Source organism: Akebia trifoliata, chromosome 16, assembly GCF_017979445.1.
Source record: "Akebia trifoliata isolate Shusen 1 chromosome 16, ASM1797944v1, whole genome shotgun sequence".
NCBI classification, from domain to species: Eukaryota; Viridiplantae; Streptophyta; class Magnoliopsida; order Ranunculales; family Lardizabalaceae; genus Akebia; species Akebia trifoliata.
This window is the reverse complement of record NC_141390.1, coordinates 30,297,460-30,317,513: the sequence shown is the minus strand read 5'-3', so window position 1 is coordinate 30,317,513 and position 20,054 is coordinate 30,297,460. Positions and strand designations below refer to the sequence as shown.

General features: G+C 36.2%; 2 protein-coding genes across 4 annotated transcripts; one reads left to right on the top strand and one right to left on the bottom strand.

Moving 5' to 3' along the window:
• The first annotated feature begins 298 nt into the window (after positions 1-298).
• LOC147383445 (F-box family protein) lies at positions 299-5,384 on the top strand. Its single transcript, XM_086427954.1, has 7 exons — positions 299-1,225; positions 1,321-1,446; positions 1,749-1,853; positions 1,958-2,357; positions 2,473-2,602; positions 4,588-4,882; positions 4,980-5,384. Exons 1-7 carry the CDS (start codon positions 575-577, stop codon positions 5,244-5,246), a joined length of 1,974 nt encoding a protein of 657 aa, XP_086284080.1. The 5' UTR covers positions 299-574; the 3' UTR covers positions 5,247-5,384.
• An 888-nt stretch (positions 5,385-6,272) lies between these two features.
• LOC147383444 (putative GTP diphosphokinase RSH1, chloroplastic) lies at positions 6,273-18,529 on the bottom strand. Of its 3 annotated transcripts, none has more exons than XM_086427820.1 (25): positions 18,221-18,529; positions 17,973-18,121; positions 17,017-17,202; positions 15,941-16,006; positions 15,678-15,770; positions 15,249-15,377; positions 15,055-15,156; positions 14,812-14,889; positions 14,662-14,733; positions 13,281-13,388; positions 12,982-13,079; positions 11,971-12,031; positions 11,791-11,853; positions 11,624-11,680; positions 11,434-11,535; positions 11,103-11,261; positions 10,846-10,977; positions 10,663-10,749; positions 10,515-10,586; positions 8,182-8,268; positions 7,640-8,096; positions 7,143-7,204; positions 6,990-7,058; positions 6,757-6,909; positions 6,273-6,639 (listed from the first exon to the last, which is right to left on the bottom strand). In XM_086427820.1, exons 1-24 carry the CDS (start codon positions 18,258-18,260, stop codon positions 6,805-6,807), a joined length of 2,634 nt encoding a protein of 877 aa, XP_086283946.1. In that variant the 5' UTR covers positions 18,261-18,529; the 3' UTR covers positions 6,273-6,639; positions 6,757-6,804. The 3 variants fall into 3 exon arrangements, with proteins under 3 accessions (XP_086283946.1, XP_086283945.1, XP_086283944.1); XM_086427819.1 differs by having other exon boundaries at positions 6,273-6,624; XM_086427818.1 differs by having other exon boundaries at positions 6,273-6,627; positions 18,221-18,528.
• Positions 18,530-20,054: the final 1,525 nt, after the last annotated feature.

The window sequence follows — 20,054 nt, the reverse complement described above, 5'->3', positions numbered from 1 at the left end:
TTCGTACCTATAAAAACAATTCTTTATAATAAGTGGTGTGAAGATGGTGCGGGACAGCCTCGCAAGAACGGATCTGTACTTCATAAAAATCGGGTACCCCTGTAGTGTACTCGACACCACCCAAACGCGACCCACTTAAAGTTACTGGGCCCACCACTTTAACTTTTGAAATACCTAAACTACCCTCAAGAATCTTGTACGGTATAAGGATATTTTAGTCATTTGATGTAATGGTGGGCCCTTTCTTGGGTTAGTTACCTATCTCTGTCTTTTTGACGAAGACTTGGTGAAGGTTGTTTTCTGAGCAGGTTGTTTCCTCTTCAAGGTCTTAACCAGGGGGCTCTCTCTCTCTCTCTCTAACAGATAACGTACCGGAACGGTTTCGTTTCTCTGCAATTCGAAAGAAACAAGGAAACGAAACGATGCAAACGAGACAAAAACGTTTCGGACGGAATACCCGTTTCGGTTTTCCTCCGTTTGTTTTCGAAACCACACATCAACCTCTAGTCCATCTTCGTCTTCTCTTCTTGTTTGTTCCCACTTAATTTGATATTTACTTTATATCCGATCTGCCATGAAGAAACGTATCGCTTTGATGTCTCATCCTTCGATTCTAACTGTTTTAACTGACGATTTGTTCTTTAAAGTACTTGAAAAGCTTACTGAGAGTTCTGATCTTAAGTCATGGAGGTTGGTCTGCAAAGATTTTCTCAGAGTCGAATCGCTTCACAGGAAAACCCTACGAGTCTTACGACATGAATCGTTGCCAAGTCTGTTAAGGAAGTACAAAGATCTAGAGCTACTCGATCTTTCCGTTTGTCCACGTGTGGACGATCGAACGGTGGCGTTCTCTTTTGGATCCGGGTCAGGGTGGTGGATCCGGAAGCTGAGGAAGTTGGTTCTTTGTAGGGCGAACGGGTTGAGATCTGCTGGTTTGGAGATGGTGGTGCGATCTTGTCCGTGTTTGGAAGAGATCGACGTGTCGTATTGTTGTGGGTTTGGAGATCGTGAAGCGTCCGCGTTATCGCGTGCCGAGGGTTTACGGGATCTGAAGCTGGTGAAGTGTTTGGGTGTGACGGATGTAGGGTTGGCGAAGATTGCTATTGGGTGTGTTAGGTTGGAGAGACTGAACTTGAAATGGTGTTTGGAGATAACCGATCTTGGAATCGAGCTTCTAACGAAGAAGTGTTCCAATCTGAGATTTCTTGATATCTCTTATCTCAAAGTATGTTTTCTTTCTCTTTAATTTTACATATTTTCTCCTTTTATTTGGACATTTATGGATTTTTAAATCAATTTTATAATTTTGGTACTTCATAGGTGACTAATGAATCCCTACATTCAATCTCTTCACTTCAAAATCTGGAGATTTTATCGATGATTGGATGCTCCTCCCTAGACGATGAAGGTTTAAATTTTCTAAGAAATGGAAATGATTCATTGCAGGTAAATTTGTCTTTTAAAGATTTTTGTCCTAGAAATAACAATTAACAAATGGGTTTGGTGAGAAATAACAATTAACAATTGGGTTTCTTGAAAAAAAGTTAATTAGATTTTTATTTATTTAATTTCCATGATTGCAGAGTATTTATATATCTTATAAAATAGGATTTTGGTTTCATTAATTTGAATTTTGAAGAAAATGGGTACTTTCAATGATCTCAGAGTATTGATATATCATATAAAAATAGGATTTTAGGTTCATTAATTTGACTTTCAAAGAAAATGGGCAATTTTTGTGATTGCAGAGTATCGATATATCAAGGTGCGACAATGTGAGTTCATCGGGTTTAATCTCGGTGATTAAAGGTCATGGTAGTCTCCAACAAATTACTGCCAGCTATTGTTTCCCCGTAAGTGGGCCTTGAAAATTAATTTCTTGCATTTCTTGTTGGTGCTATGTTTTGGTCAATTCTTAAATTGAGAATTGAGACAACTGAGTAATTTGATATGGTAGGAGCTTGCTACACCGCTTGTTTCAAAACTTAAGGACTTGAAGAAGTTGAGTTCGATAGGACTCAATGGGGCTCGAGTGTCCACTGCAAGCCTACGAACCCTTGGTGTCAATTGCAAAAACTTGGTGGAAATTTGTCTGAGCAAGTGCGCAGGAGTAACTGATGAAGGCATAATAGAACTTGTATCTGGCCATCACAACATCAAGACTCTTGATCTTACGTGCTGCCATTTGATTAGTGATGCAACGCTTGTTGCTGTATCAGCCTCTTGTAAGAAACTTGTGTGCCTGAAGTTGGAATCTTGTGATTTGATCTCGGATAAGGGGCTCTATCAGATTGGATTATGTTGTTCACTTCTCAAGGAGATTGATCTCACTGATTGCAGTGGCGTTAACGACAAAGGTAAATTTAAATTTGTTTCAAACTTTTCAAAATGTACTCTTTATATGTGTAAGGGTAATTCTGACAAGTATAGTTTCCAATTTCATCCATGAATTGTGTCTCCCTTTGTTTGCAGGACTTGAGGGTCTGTCTGGATGTTCAGAACTCATACGCTTGAAATTGGGTCTTTGCCTTAACATATCAGACAAGGGCCTGCATCACATAGGATCTAACTGCACAAGGCTTCAAGAACTCGATTTATATCGGTAATCACTAGCTTCAATTGTGCATATATATCAAGGAATGTTCTGTTGAGATGTGTCTTGAATTGACAACCAAATTCCTAAAAGGATTCGACCATCAAAGAGACAAGTGTGGTAGAGTGATAATAATGGTTTTATTGTAGTTGGTCACCTTATGCTCAAGTTGTAGCGAAAGTCATAATAAGTCATTTTCTTTTTTGATGGGTAAGCTGGACTTGAACCCATGATCTCAAAGTTTGCTTTGCAAAGTGTCATTCATTCTTATCCTGTTCAAGAGCCCACTTCTAGTGGGTCTAGGCCTTTGGGGACGATTTATCTATCTAAATGAAGGGTGCTAGACAAGGCATGTCCTCCTTAAAGATTGTGCAAGTATCCCATTTTTTATTTTTTATTTTTAATGAGAGTCTGGTTACTTGAGAAGCTGTTGGATTTTGGGATGGGCTTTAGGTATTTCATATTGAGTGGAATTGGATCCGGGTTCTAATTGGGGATTGTGAGTAGAGTGTTTGGGTTTTGGAATTCTGGATTTCAATATCTCTTGTATTTGCTCAATCACTTAGTTGAAGTTCTTGATTATCGGTGGCTTGGTGCTTGGTTCTAGGTTATTATTATTTTTCTCTCTTCTAGTATTTGTAAATGTTATTCTTTTGGATTCTGACATTATTCCGTGCCATTTATATCAATCTTCCAACAAGCGCTATTAGAGTGCGAGTGGACTGAGGGTGCGTGATGATTGGTTTCCAATCTACAAGATTTTGGGGGTGTGCTTCAGTATGGTAGCGTTGGTGTGGAGAGAATGCATCATCCTTTGATACCATAATAAATGGTACGAGAGCCTAGGATACAAGTTTGGGAGAATGAGTCAAGGTCTGTGTCATAACAGGTTGGTAGTGAAATGTCAAGGCTTTGGAGAGATTAGAGTCGTTGGGAAGATCATATAGTTTTTAGTAATTTGAAAATTCAGGATACTTGCTAAAGTTTTGAATACGATGTTTCAATTGAATTGGTGAAGATTCTAACCTACAAAAGGATGTAGGTATATCCGAATAAAATTGGATGACAAGAATGCAGTTATCTTTGGGGGTGGGTCCAATCAGGCTAAGGACATTGTAATTGTTGAATTACCAGATTATGCAAATCATGTCATAAAATTATCTTTGAGGTTTGTAAATGATTTTGCTTGATAGATTAGTTTTGATTGAGATGGGATATACTTGATAGTGGTGCCACAATATTTCTCACATGTAGCACTATTCACTGACGTATGAAAGGTGTGAGTGTGGGAAGATTTCAATGAGATGAGTTCAGGATGGCTAAAAAGGTGTGACATGGGAAGTTAATTTTATTTGTCTAGATGGGAGCAGTATGATTCATTGTTCTAAAGGGTTTATGAGGCTTATGTTTTGATGTACTGAGGCACAAAAAAGAAATATAAGAAATCAATCAAGTGGCAAGTTGGATGGTTGAGTGAGTCTTTTAAAGTAGTTAGTCCATTGGCCGACGGTCCATCCAAGCTGTTGAATGTCCAATCTATGTCATTTGTTCTTATCTCGTACAAAGCTCACTTCTATTGGTACTGGGCAGGGGGTTGATATCTATAGATAGATAAGGAGTGCAAAGGTCCCGGTAGAGTTTGGAAAGTGCTTTAATTATCTACAAAGTATATGGATGGTGTTGTAATAAGGGAATTGCAGTTATGAGTTGAATCTCTAGGTTTATAATCTTGTCATTGTTCAATCCATAGTGAAAGTTTTTGATCGTCGTACCCGTGGATGTACCTTAGCTGTACAAATTAAGTTTTTTCCTTTAATTTTATTTTAGTTACTACTACATTAATTATGTCGATTTCATTATTATTTTGTATCAGTTGGGCATTCTCTGTTCCAACTACTGGCATTTGAGTGTGGATGGTTCGAGTTACAGTTTATTGAAACGGTTGTAATATGTTCAGCCAGTAATTTAATACTACTCACATATATATGATGCAGATGTGCAGGTATTAGTAATAATGGACTAATGGCCATATCTAGTGGATGCAAGAAGCTGAGGAAGCTAAATTTGTGCTACTGCACACAGATCAGTGACATGGGGTTGAAATTTGTAAGTACTCTAGAGGAGCTCTCAGACCTAGAGATGCGTAGATTGCTGAGAATCACTAGAGTGGGGTTATTGACGATTGCCGCTTGCTGCAAAAGCCTAGTTGAATTAGACCTTAAGCGGTGTTACAACATCAGTGATACAGCCTTGTGGGCACTGGCTCGATACTCACCGAATATCCGACAGGTTTTTGTCGTCCTCTATTCAAATTTCATTTCATAAGACCATGTTTTTGTTTTCTGTTCGTGTGATGGAGAAGATCTTAGTATTGTTATTGATGCAGTTAAACCTGAGCTACTGTCCAGTATCGGACATGGGGCTGTGCATTGTGATGGGGAACTTGAAGTGTCTCCAGGACGCGAAGCTGGTGCACCTCACCCAAGTGTCGTTGGAAGGTTATGAGCTCGCACTAAGGGCATCTTGCGACCGGCTCAAGAAGCTTAAGCTGCTTACGACTCTCAAATTCTTACTTTCCTCTGAGTTGCTTCAGATGCTGCAAGCCCGGGGATGCAAAATTAGGTGGGTTGACAAGGCGTTGGTTTTAGTTTAGAATTTGTGTCAAGAGACTCAAGTTCTATGAGTGACATGTTTGTTTGTAGTATTATGCAACATATACTGATTGCTGTCTTGATGTACAATCTTGATGGGCCCCACCTGGTCTATATGTTTTGACCTATTTTTTACTTGATGTGTACCTCTTTGTTTTGTTCTGATTCTTTTGGACTAGTAGAGGATAATGCTGGGGGAGGGAGGGTTCCTTACGAAAATGTCCTTGCATGTTTAATGGGGAAGGGTCATAGTCTGATCTTAGATACCTCACTTTTACATCTGTTGTAGTGTGACAAATAGAAGGGAATGCACCTATCAACTTGCCTTTACTATATGACATACCAGCTATATAATTAAATGGCTTTGAAGGACGAGAGAATAATCTCTTCTTTTAGTTTTTTGGATTTTTCTCCAAAGAACACATTCTCTCAGCCATGATTTAATTATTGGATATTTCTTGGAAGAACCTATTCTTTCCCAGTCATGATTTAATTAAAGAGGGAGACGGGGGAGGGATGGAGGGGGGCACCTTGAGGGAAATGGAAAATAAGTTCGGTTTGTTGAAAAATATTTCAAGTTCGAAAAAATAATAATAATTTAGCATTGAAAAATAAATGGTGTTAATAATAAAGCTAGTTTGGCAATAAAGGTTCAAATAAGCACTTTTTTCCTGCAATAGCCCTCTAGGTTTTAAGATAAAAATGATAAAATAAAACTTAATTTGTAAAATAAGTCATTATTTCGTATAGGCCAGCTTACTTGCAAAAAAATTCAATTTTGTTGTTGTTGTGTCACTTGAATAATTCATATTTAAATAAAATAAATAATAATAAAATGTCTTAAGTATCTCAGCCAGGCCTTTTTAATATCACTTTTTCTTTGAGAAGCAAATTATAGATGTTAAGATGTGATGACCACCAATATGCTAAATGTTATCCCATGGACATTTTATGCATTTTGTGTTAAAATATGAAAGAAAGAATGAATAAGCAAGATTTCAGGTCAAATTTAAGTTAAATGGAACAAGTAGAAAATTTAAAAAACTTAATTAATGTAAAAACACCTTTCAAAAATTCCTATACATAATTTCTGTAATTTAAGCGGTTTGAATATCACCCTTACATAGTACAAAGCGGTTTGAATTGGTAACTTAGTAGCCCATATGGTGACAAAATTGGTGCTCAGCTCAGCCATGGGAAATGTCCCTGGAAAAATAACTGCCCTAAATATGTATGACTTAAACCTCATGCCAGAGAACCTGTACAACCATACAAAAACAACACCTGACCCAGGCCAAGCATGTGCTACTGATTGCCCATCTAACACTGTACATATACACAGTCCTTGTCGCACTCTTCTCAGATGGATTCAATCTGCCGCTGCTGGTTTTAGTTCTCCAAGTGTTTCAAACAAATGGGAACATGTTAGGATTTAAAAAAGAAAAGAAAAAAAGAACTAGAATTGATAATATCTGCATTTAATGACAAGCTGTTGTGGGCGAAATTTCATACCTTCACTGCAAAACTTTTGGGGTTGATAATAGAGCCTGATTGTATATTTTAGTAATCAATAAAATGATGGTTATCCGATGAGCTTGGCCAGCTACACCCTGCAGACCAACCCAGGACGCCAAGGATCAGATCCACACGCGAGCTGGCATTTACCTGAGAAAGAACCAATTTATTACATCATTGTGACTATAGAAGGATTCCAGGAGCATTTTAGATGGCCATGTTTTACGTACCAGACTGTCAAGGCTCCCATCAATGTGAAATAAAATTACCCCCATTCCCCTTCTTCTATCAATCTCTGCCTACTCATTCAATAATGTCAATTTACATTAGGCAAAGAGGGTTTCATTTAAAAAAACTCTGCAAGAATTTTGAACATCACTCACCACACAAGAACAAATTGTGACCTCCTCTGCTGTCAATGCTGATGTAACCTCTGCCAACATGCCTGAAATGGAAAGCCAATTAAGATGGTTACTGAAAAGACAGGAAATACTTGGAGTTCAATGTTCACGACAAAAGTGACATTGGTCCCAAGCACTATACCAATGGTATCTGGTACCCTCAGTGCACATACAGGGAACATTATCACCATTTGATAGAAATCCCACAAAGATTTACTATGTAAAATATTAACCAGTAAAACTAGAGAATTTTTTGGTTGATCAAAAAAAAAAAAAAAAATGGAACAGTCCAGAGAGGAAGTCCATAGAGGGGATGGTTAGTCGTGCTTCAATTAATTTTTTATGCATGTCCCAGGTGGGAACTGTCGAATGCAGGCTCCCAGTGCTTGCACATGTGCCAAAGCCCAAAGGGTGTCTTACATTTCCTCATAACAATATTAAGTAAATAATTGGTATCACAAATGATAGTGGAAGTTCACCTTTACGATCTATACATACAACACAGAACCACTGGATTGAGAGGCCTTCGTGGTTGTGCCAAGAGGCAACCTTGCTAGCTTGCCAGCTCTCCAAACCGGGCAAGGCTTCCTTGTACATCGGAATGTTAGCATAAATTGACTGGGCAATACCATTTCCCTGTGACAACAGCTCCCCAGTTGCCTTCAAACTCATATGTTGCACATTCTTGGTATGTTTCCCATTGACCTTGGGGACCCCAACTTTACCGTTATGAATATGGAGGGCATCGTCATGGTCTATCTTCAAATTAGGAAATTTTGTATTCACAAGGATTTTCTTCCAAATGGATTCAAACTCTTTGGAAGAGTCCAGGAACTCTTCTTCCAAGTCACTCTCATCCTCAACATCAGCAACAAAGTTATTTACAGAATCCATCATAATTTCGGTAGCAGACGTCACAGCTTGCTCTCTCAAAAACTAGACACAAGAGATAAATTTGGTTAATAGAGAAGAGGCAAACAATGGCAGAATTATAAGCCAAAACCTGATTGAAAGACTTTACTTTCATAATCTTGTGTCGGGCACTACGAGTCTTTGCATGTTGCATCCACTGCTGATTCCTTTGGAAAGCAGACTTGCTTGAGAGAGCCTGGTAAGACATTATCGTCATCATTGAAGTGTTATCCCAAAACTTCTGAAGGCTGACGAAGCAGTGACCCCTCAGATGAATAGTTACTTTAAGAGACAAAAGACTTCTGAGATAAACCATGAATTACACATGTACCAATTAAGATGTTCAACAGTATTAACAAGTTCAGCATTGCCATTGGCAATTTAATTAGACCAGCCACTATCTCAACTCTCAGAGGATGAACCTTGAACCAGGTGCAGAATTGATCCCAGTTACTAATTAAGGATTAGACACATCACTTACAAGCAGGCCTGTAATGTTGTGGCCAGTCACCTGGAAAAAAAGATTCGGTTGTCAATTGTAACATCTAGGACTACCCACCAGCTAGTAGGGATGGACGAAGGCCGTAAAGTGTGAAGTATCTACTCAAGTGTAGAACAACTAGAGGTAGCTTCAATAACATTTCTAGAACTCCATGACAGCACACTGATACTTGGTCCATGTGCTTGGGACCATTTACCAACTCTGGAACAGTATATAACTTGATTTATCTATCCCTGTATCCTTACTTTTCACTGTGGTATGAGGACATGCTCTGGTTATTGTGACCAACTATATGTGCTTGAGACCAGAATATAACTGCATTTCTCTATCGTAAGGTTTGAGCATGCCATGCGGAAATGTTTGATGATTATTACCTTCTTAGTTAGAAATAAGACCTAGATGATGCCAATAGGCCAAAGTTTGAAAAATAATCCTCAGGATTTTTATTTTATTTTATAGGTCCTCAGGATTTTAATTGCTCGTTACTTATCCACCTAGGCATTATTAAGTGATTTGTTTGACTATTTGTACAAACTATATTGTATTCAAGCTAGTCCAAATAAGACACGTACCGATGAGAAACTCAAACTGACTTGACTGCAGTAACCATGCAATCCGTCTGGAGAAAGGGCATGATTCCTAAAGTCTCTCTCATACCCCACATCTCACAATATGAACGTATATTGCATATGATATTAAATGGAAGTATGATTTATTAATTACTTTCTAATTGGTTTATGCTGCCATGTTAGTTATTTGCCTGAAGTTAAAAGACCATCTCAACAAAAAGGAAAATAGCTGGAATTGATATTATTTATATATAATATAAAGGCATGCTGGTTGGCAGCACTCCAAAGCCAATTACTTATTTTTTCCTTCAGAGAATAAAGATACCTGCTTTCCTTGACAGTTTAGTGGGTTGGTCTGAGTTCCATTACTTTTGCCCACATTTTCTTTAAGACACAGTCGCAGGCAACTTCTTTTGAACACAACCATTTACTTTTAATGTTGGTCTAGGTTCTTTTGAACACAACCTCAGTAAGGAGAGCTCATCTCACAAAGTGATCTTAGAGATTTTGGGGTTACTGTTTCTTTGGTCTAAGATGAGTAAGGACTTTGATGGAGTTTGCTTTCAAGATTTTGTGTTTAATTGGGATGTCTTCTGTGATCCTTAGATTCATGTCGACTTTGTTTTTTTGTATTGCTTTTCTTTCTTGTTGTTTTTCTTGCTTTGATGTATGGGGGGATATCTCGGCCTCCTCTCTCCTTTTTCTTCATTAATAGAATTTATACTAATAAAAAAAAAAAAAAAAAATGTTGGAGGGATGTGGTATTGTTCTTGCCTCTTGTAGAACATGCAAGAAATTACTTTGGGCATCAAGTTTACACTTAAGCAATGATCTGGTCTACTACTCTTCCAACGTTGCATCTCCAAATCGTATTTTATTCATCATTCAGTGCCTACTAGATTCGTTTGGAGCTTTGTTAAAAATAATAGTAAATACTACACAGTAAGGATGGCATAAACAATGCTTTGTTATATGTTTCCTTGCAACTTAATGCTACATTCAGCTGCAAACCCAGTTAATCTGGAATCTGAGTATGCAGCCGTACTCTAACAGTATAAAGCACAGATCTATAATATACACGAGAGAGAATATATACAGTAAAAAAGAATAACAAATCAAGTACCAAATATTCATCTTTCAGTTAAGTCATTAAGTTCAAACAATGTGAAACTCTTTAGTTCTATGTTGAGCACAGACTGAAATACTGCATGCATGTGCAAATCTTCAACCATGAAAGGAATATAACAGTTTATATTGAATGATGATCTACTAAAACAGTGGAGGAATCATGCATAAGAAACATATATAAAATAAATAACTATCTAATATGCATCAAGAGGGTGACTTTGAGATTATGGTGCATTTACTGACATTGTATGTAATTATCTCCACAACCTCAGCATTTGCAAGTACATGTGTGGGAGAGACAAGATTACCATTGACCTGCAATAGAAAAGTCATCCAATAACCTTCTGATAAAAAATAACACTTTAAGACCAGTTAAAAGCGTGAACAAAACCTTTGCAGCCACCATTTTGTTTCCTATATTAGTGTTTATCATATAAGCATAGTCAATCACGGTAGCCCCATTAGGTAAGTTCTTAATCTGTACAATGTGAGGAAAAAGATAAAGATAAGAAAGAATCAAGGCAGTGTAAAATTCTTATAAAATTATGTGATAATATCCAATAAATTCTCCTACCTCTCCTTGTGGTGTAAACACAAAAACACGACTCCCCAACAGTTCTCTTGTGATAGTGTCAACGAATTCTCTCGAGCTCATGTTCCCAACAAATTCCTCTTGCCATTCTCTAATAGCATTGAGCCAGCCAATCTATAGAAAACAAGATTTTATCCATAAAGTAGAACTGAGGTCAGGAACTTTATTGGGTACTAAGAAACCCCTCCAATAAAGATAATCCACTATCACAACTTGATATGTATGGTTTAACTAAATACCCTGAGAGAAATGTTTGCACTATTCAGACAGACTGTTTTCCCTCTTGAATTCCTCCCTTTAGGCATGACATGGCCAACTAAATCAGTAACACATACTCTCCCACTGTAGTGAGCAGCAATGCCTCTCTGGGCTATTAGATCCATCTTTTCAGTTCTTATCTGCCAAAATAAAATATATCCCCACTATCATACCTTGAAAGCATAAAAAGAAAAAAAAGACGAACAGTAGGTTCAAAATTGAGTATCGATAGAAAATTTTGGTAAAGAAAGGCAATTGTAGGGATGGAATTAGACATAAACATGAAGAAATAAAAGGCAGTCATAAACTCACCTGAACTTCCAGCCGAAACATGCTCTCGTAGAGGAAGGGTATCACTGTGGTATGGAGACTTTGATAGCCATTTGGCTTTGGGGTCGCAATATAGTCTTTCATCTGTTACATAATAAATCAACATTTTTTACATAACTCTTGATAAAAAATAAAAGATAAACAGAGAAAAAAAAAAAAAAACAATACTCACAGACTGAGGAATGGGGTTCCAGATTCCGTGGACAAGCCCAAGAACGTGGTAGCAGATCTGCATAAAGCACGATTATAAGAACTGGTTAAACATCATGCATCATTAAGAACATAACCCAAAAGCATCAAGAATATAACCCAAAAAATTCAGCGAAGGCAAGGATTCACCTGCTGAGCACTGCATAAAGGTCTAACACCAATACATGACTTTGGTGTTATAATAATACGAAGCTGGTACATGCAGCGGTAACAAAAAAATAAAAATAAATAAATGAGATTTTGAATTTAAATGATAGATGTATGTGCTTATCAATGCATCCCCAAGCTATTTTAGGCCAAGTGTCAAACCTGTACGATTTGGTTGAGTTCATTTATAGAGCCTTTAGATTTCAGCATGGCTTTATATATACTGCAATAAACAATAACAATTACTATGACTGGTACTGCAAGATATCAATTTTACAACAGTTTAAACAAATCCATGAAATGAATCATCTGATTAACCATTTCAACTGGCATCGATATTTGTAGAATGGAATAGCTTGCCTTCATTACTAATAGAATAAAACTGAAAGTTCAGAACACGTTCGTTGTCGGGTAAAATAACCAAGGTGTTTGCGAATGCCACAATCAGATTATTGTATCCAGATGCATTAAAAATCCCACCAGGATGAGACCCAGGTGAAAACTGCCCCATTGGATGGTGTCCCATCATAAGGGAATGACTAATTTATTATGTGTACTAATAAAAATAAGATCAAAGGAAGAAGGCTGACAAGCTAGTTCCCCACCCCCAAAAATTCAAATTTTGCTAATTGAGATTGACCTTAACAGGCTTAAAGACGACCTTGAGCTTAAATAGAAGGAAATTTTGACCTAAATGGTCGAATCATTTTAGCTTTGGCAGTCACTAACTAGAAATGTTACGGGGAGGCAAAGATTATAATGTTCCAAATTAATAATTTGGTTCAACACATCTCAATATGTTTAAAAATATTACACTGAAATCACACAAACTGTGTCTTAAAAAGACACGTAAAGCAACTAAATCTAATTATTTAGGGCTGTGCATGTTACTAAGTCTGCTCATGTGTCTATCTGCAGCCATGTAAAATCTGAAGTGATAAATAATTATATTTTGTTTATTTTCAAAAGTTTTCCATTGAAATCATGGATGAACTAAGCGTTCATTCAGGTCTCAAATGGTTTAGTAGTATATTCTACGCATGTATGCACTTCTACAAAATTTTCTTGAATAAAACCTCATGTGTGGCATAAATCATGAGTATGAGCAAGATTACTTCACTAAGTAAAGCTGAGCGAGAGAAATTTTAGTAGGAATGAGGTTTATGTCCTAACCTGTAGGGTTCCTTGCATACCGAGTGAACTTCAGTTTTTACTGTCACAAGGTCTAAAAATTGATCATCATCAATTTTCCTCATTAAAATTTTCTCAGCCTGGAACATGGGAAAATCAGAGCTTAGTAAGCATGCAACCACATTGCAGGGTGATTTGACAACATTTGAGAGGCCTATACCTAGACATGTAATAATAGGATTGTCAAAGTCGAGTATCATCCAGATAGTCAGATAACAAAAACCCTAGAAGTTCTTTACAATACTTTATTGAGGTAGTGTTGGACGCAAGAGGAACAATACCTCCACAAGTTCCTTCTCACGTTCTTTATAAATGTCTGCAACTCTTCTCTTGATGTTAATATAATCATGCGCATTTGTATACATGAAAGAAAGATTTTCTAGTTCTGACTGCAAAGGATCATCAGAATATGTGTTATAAATAGACAAAACTTAAAACAAATAAAATAAAAACAGGAAACAGAAAGTTATCATAAAGGAACGTGAAGATAATTTACAAATGGAGCATTTTAACATGAGACAATCGTACTCAAATGGATGGGAAACTGATGGAACATTGAAATTTTACACCATTAAATCTTACTAACACCTGCAAATATTATTGAAGTGGTTAATTTATGGCCTAGAAGAAAAGAAAATGTTTTATTCAAGACCTGAACAAGCGAATATCATCCAAACGACATGATTTGCTAATCCATCTTGAGAGCTGACCTAACCTATTTCAGATCATCCAGGACAATCAAATCCAAAAGAGAGGGAAGACCAAACATTTCTTTGTTGTGTTGGGGTATCTGGAAGGATGGCGACTCCAGGATCTTTGGAAACACTTTAGAAACATCCAGCTGAGTATAAAACAATTAGACATTTCCTATAAATTAGGCGTTGATTCTGAAGGATTTCAGGGAAGTGAAGAGGGAAGACTTTGTCAATAACTATGTATCTCTGATCTGGGAGCTAATCTATTTCAGATCATCCATAACAATCAAATCCAAAGAGGGAAAACAACTCATCTCCTTGTTCTGTTGGGGATATTATCTGGAAGATCTTAAACTCCAGGATCTTTGAAGAGACACTTTAAAGAAATTCCAGCAGTGTAAAACAATTGGAGATTTTCTTATGAATTGGGAGTCAAATGTAAAGCATTTCAGGGAAGTGAAGAGAGAAGGCTTTGTCGTAACTATTCCTCTCTGATTTGAAATGGATGGTGGTGATTTATTCGAGGGATGCTTTGCTATCTTTCCTTTTATTCTTTCTTTCTTTTTCTTTGTATGTATCTCTTGTAAGGGAAACCTCTTCCTTTCCTAGTAATACTTATCTGTTTTAACAAATTGTGTTACCAAACTGAAGAAAAAGAAGAAAAAATAAGGACAAGACATCAAGGATTTTTTTTTTTTTTGATAAGTAAAATTTTTATTGAAAGAGGACAAAGAGTCCTCAAGGATGGTCCAAGGCCCTATTGTTCATCTTCAATCTAAAAACCAAGACTGGAAGATCAAACGTGTTTATTGTCTAGATACAACTGGATCAGAATATTCACTCTGGACAGGCAATTCTCCTCCACAGCAATGTTTAATATATGGGTTGGAATGTGAAAAGGTGTGTATATGGGAACCAAAGCAGAAAATAAGAACCAAGGATTCAAAAAGGGCAGGAATGGACGTACCTTAATCCGGTACATTCCTAGTAGCTTTGCTAGAGGTGCAAAGACCTGCAATGTCTCCATTGCAATGCTGGACTGCATACAGAGTAATAATGCTTAAAGAAAAGACAAGAAGGGATCACCTATTAAACACCAAATCAAGAATTTCATTACTTGCTTATGCTGAGGCATGTGTGAAAGAGTACGCATGTTATGTAATCTGTCAGCTAATTTGACGATTATTACACGGACCTGTAAAAAAATGGCTGATTTAGTGGCCATCAGACAAAAAGGCATATCCATAAAAAAATTGATTATTGGGGGTACCAATGGTTTGAACTTCACCAAATTAAAAGCTATCTAATCATTACTCTAGTAAACGTATTGGTCATATCCATAAATGTATAGAAAAGACACCTCTTCTGTCATGGCTAGAAACATCTGCCGCAAATCATCAGCCTTTACATCTTGTACTGAATTGTTTGCATTGTTACATTGCAGTCTACCCAGCTTGGATACCTTAGTTAGAAGAGAAGACAATGAAATCAAAGTGTGTCCAGACCCAAATAGACGTTATTCAATATTTAAATGCAGAGACAAGGAAGAAGCACCTTAGTTTCTCCTTCTACAATGTTGCGGACGGTAGCACCGAACTCCTTTTCAATTCTTTCAAAAGTAACATCTGTGTCTTCAACTGTGTCGTGCAATAATCCAGAAGCAATTGATTCCCAATCCAATTCCTAGAAAATACAAGTGGTCAGCAAGGTTTAAAATCTAGACCAAACATTCCAAGAGAATTTGAAACTTCTTGAAACATGCAACATTTAGGGGTTAATGTTTCGTTTCAGTCTCGACCAAAACAGGAAAGTTCCGTTGAAACATACCGAAATGGAACGAAACTTTAAACCATGGTGGGCAGTATACAGGGATGACCAAATCACATTAGTTAAGAAACTTGTTAAATAAATTCAAGAATCAAATTGTTGGCAAAAGTTGGCATTTGAATATGAAAATCATTTTCCTGAAATTTCAACACTTACAAGTTCTCCAAGAATGCGTGCAACTTCAACTGGATGAATGATAAAGGGCTCTCCACTTCGTCTTTTCTGGCCATCATGAGCCTCAAAGGCCAGCTGTGCAGGTCCAACAATGACATTTAGTATATAATCATCATCCTTGAAGGAAAGTTTTTATTCCAAGCTCAAATGTCATAGCTCCACGACAAATAAAAGCCATATATAATTTGAACCCCAGACCAAAACAAAAAAAAATTGGGAGTAGAGAGAACCATCAAAGGATCTACCTTCAAAGCATTATGGACCAATTTCAAGTGTTCTACTGGGAGATATGAAATAGTAGGTTTAAGATCCTGAAGCATCAAAATGAAAATGACAAAAAGAAACCATAAGATATTAAGATAAAACAAACAAATCAATTTCTGCAATTCATAAATAACCATTTGTCATAACCAAATTAAATTGGTAATTAGAAACCAAAAAGAAAAGCAGAAGTCATTAAATCTTGTGAACTTATTCATGAATAGCTGAATAATCATAAGTAAGAGAAAATTGTCTTTACCTTTTAGAAATGAAAAGGGAAAGCAGAAGTCATTAAATAGCTGCTTGAATCACGATAAAGAGAAACATATCATATGTATGTGGTTCCAAAAATAAAAGAAGCAAAATAAGCTTTGACAGATCTAGTAAATTTTGTGAGATTGTTCATGCTAATTATGAGATGATGGTACCTTACATTAGACATCTTGATCATTTTCAGCAGTTAATAAAAACAGCCATGGGCAAGTAAGCATTAGTTCTCCAATACGACACAACTCCAAACAAGAGACTCAAGCTCCAAGTCATAAAATTATATGTCAAACTATAAATGATAATCCTTTTGTCCCAATATTATCTTCAGGAAAAGAGGTGTTTCTATCTTCTCATCCAATGCGAATTCCATCTTTGGTATGATCTAAGATAACCACTACACTGTGTCCTAGACAAGTTTATTTTCTCATACAGGAAAAAGGAAAAAAATAAAAAATAAAAAATAAAAAATAAAAAAAATCCCCATTGAAAATTGAGTGAGCTGGATATATTGAATTGAAGCAATAATGAGAGTTACCAATCTCCAAGAATGTAGATTATGTATCTGAAGTTCAGTAAATGCTATATTTTAATCAAAACTTAAAAATTAGTATAATCATCCTAAATAAGCAGGATACCATGAAAAATATTATTTTGACAGATACAATGCAAAGTCACAGTATATGAACTTATTAGAAATGAGACGTAGATCAACTCAATTATAGTAAAAGCTCATATAGTACCAGAGAAAATAATCCCATTGAAATTTCAATAGAAATAGGTCACATCATACCTCCCACAATGTTTCAGGAGAAATTGCATCTGAGGATTCTGAAAAGGAGGGCAGACAATACAACAACCATTTTTTATGAGCTATAGGAAGCACACTTGATTTAATGGAACTTCCAGAAAATGAGGAATCAGCAGCTTCGATGGAGTACCACCCTCCCACGTCAGAGGCTTCACATATCCAGCGCGACTATAACAGCAATAACGACACAGATGCCAAGCATTAGTATGCCATGAACAATTATATTAAATAAACACAAGAAAGAAAATAAATACTAAGAGCTCTCCATTAAATATTCAGTTGAAGCTTATCTAAACCCGGAAAAAAAGGAGAAAAGGATACGGATATCTAATTCCATTACCATTACCTACAAATACAATCTTTAAAAAAAAAAATTACATAATTAAAGTTTTGGATGTAAAAAAGGGAGAAACAAGAAGCATAGTTCAGGGGAATTGTGTCAAAATAAGAATCGCAAATTTCATGAAAGGATGAAAACTAGTGTCCACAGAATTCCTTCTGAGTACCATTGAATAACAACAACGAGACAGTCGCCTTCGACTTTAAACACCTCATAAAACATTAGTGAGGAAGATTAACTTCTAGAAATTTCCATCACCCACATTTCTAGAGTTCAAAATTAAGCAAGCTCAAAAGTGCCGATTCAAGCACTCCCTTGAATCACCAGAACGAGTTCATGCTTGTCAAGTACTTCTTAGAGAAATAAAAATTCAAACTTTATCATTAAAAGCACGAATTTTGATTCCAAACTACTCGGGAAACTTCAATTCCAAGAAACTATGATGGTACTAAGGAAAAAAGTCCATAAAACAAAGAAAATTCAACGAAATGAGACAAATTTACAATGAATCCGTATGTTAAAGCTGCCATTGGATTGGTTTTATAACGAAAATTCTTACTAATTCCCCTCAACACTTAAGGCTTATCGAAAAACATACAGATTTTGTCTGGTTTCTCCTTCTTGTACGATCATCCAGGAACAAAGAACACTGAAGCTTCGCTGCAGTGTAAGATGAGACGCCACACTCGTACCTCCCTCTTTGATCCCCTTTCGATAATTTACAAAGCTTAGCACATTCTACCGAAACTACAAAATTAAAATCAAATGACCTACAAATCAGGACAGAACCATATGAATTATCGAATGAGCTCTCAAAGATTGAAACTTGGATAATTGACAACCTACCTGAGATCGAAGGAGCAGAAGCCATCCTTAAAAGAAGCATCTAAGCAGGGAAATCTCATCAAATCAAACAAAACATGAAGAACTAAGAACTGAAACTGAATTAACGAAACGAAGCAGAGCTCTTCAAATTACCCCTCGAACAATCCAGAAATCATGAGAGATTCGAGAATTTATCCATTTTTAATCGAAACGCTTATAGAAATAAACCCATTTTGGGTTTCTAAATCATCGATTTCGAGTAAATGAGGGTTTCATTTGTGATCCAAGAATGGTTGGCGAGCGACGTAACAGACGAAGAGTGTTGGACTAATAGAGGTGTAAAATTTTGCTATCTCATAAGGAGAGCAAGGTTTGACCCCGCCAGACCAAATAAGATGCCAGATGGCATGTTGTTTTAAAAGTCAAGCAATTTTGAGTGTTTGACCCATCCTACGGAGACTTGACAGCATGCTATGCGGCCAGATGCACACAAAAACATCTACATGAAGAGAGATTAAAAAAAAAAAAACAGAGTGTTGGTAATTTGACGACCTTTTGGTGGACGCACTCTACGCGCGATGACGTGGAAATACATTACTTAGTGAAAAAAAAATTCTCTCTTACCCATATTTATTTATTTATAGATTTTAAATCTTAAAAAAGATTGTTGAGCCCACATTGATTATCACATTGACAATCCAATAATATAAACATCTAGATTTCATGAAAATATTCATATTAAAAAAAATAAAAGAATAAAAAATAATTATTTTTCGAGCTGATCCCTAGTGTTTAAAATGGACGACTACCGAAACACTCAAATTTAAAAATAAAATTCAATCATGAAATATAATAATTATTTTTTTTTAAATTTTTATATTTTAAAGTTATATACTTTTATCCTCTACAACCCCATTTTATTGGATCATGATTTTGAATGTGATAAAGTGATCAGATCTCAAAGTTTATTTTTTTCACTATGGCTAAGAGAGAATTTTTTTTTTTTTTTTTTAAATAAGGTATGTGCTTCCATGTCGGCGTGCGTCAAATCCGTCAAATTATCAACACTTTAACAAAAATTGAAGAGATATTTATATGTAACACTCTTAACATATCTTCTAGCTATTTAGATTGATATTTGATGCCCTTATGGATTTTTTCCATTATTGATTTGACATCTTCACACCATTATATTAAAAAGTCGTGTATGATGCCCCCATCACAGTGTCATAGATCATTTGTCTCGTGATACGTAGAATCATAAATCTTTTTCTTGTGTATCCCAAGACATTTGATCTACGATTTTGTGACAGGGGCGTTTGTCAAGGGGAGTGTCATATTATCACGTTCTTTTTGTTAACAACAAACTCCTCCTCATCACCAAAATGTATAGAGTCGTGATAATTTGACACCCCCCTATCGTAGATCATTTGTCTCTGGATACACAAAAAAGATTTATGGTTTTATGTATTCCGAGAGAAATGATCTATAGTTCTATGATGGGGCGTTAGAGGGGGTATTAGAAAATCATTATTCAAGGGGAACTTTATGATAAAAAATGAGAGTTTTTATTGCCACATCAACTCTTACTAATGCCACCCCCAAGAAGTGTGTTAATCTTTGTTAATTTAGATAGGGTGAATCTCCATTTTGGGTGCTACATATGACAAAATTTGGAGATCGGTACACTATTCATTGTAGTTCCCTAAACATGCATTCGTCATTTTTATAAACTACAAACTCGTGAGTTCATCACTTTTAAATCTTTAAGAATTCGTAAATATACCAATGAATTCATTGATTATAAAAGTGACAATTCACTCAAAACGCATGTTTCGGGAATTAAAATAAACAG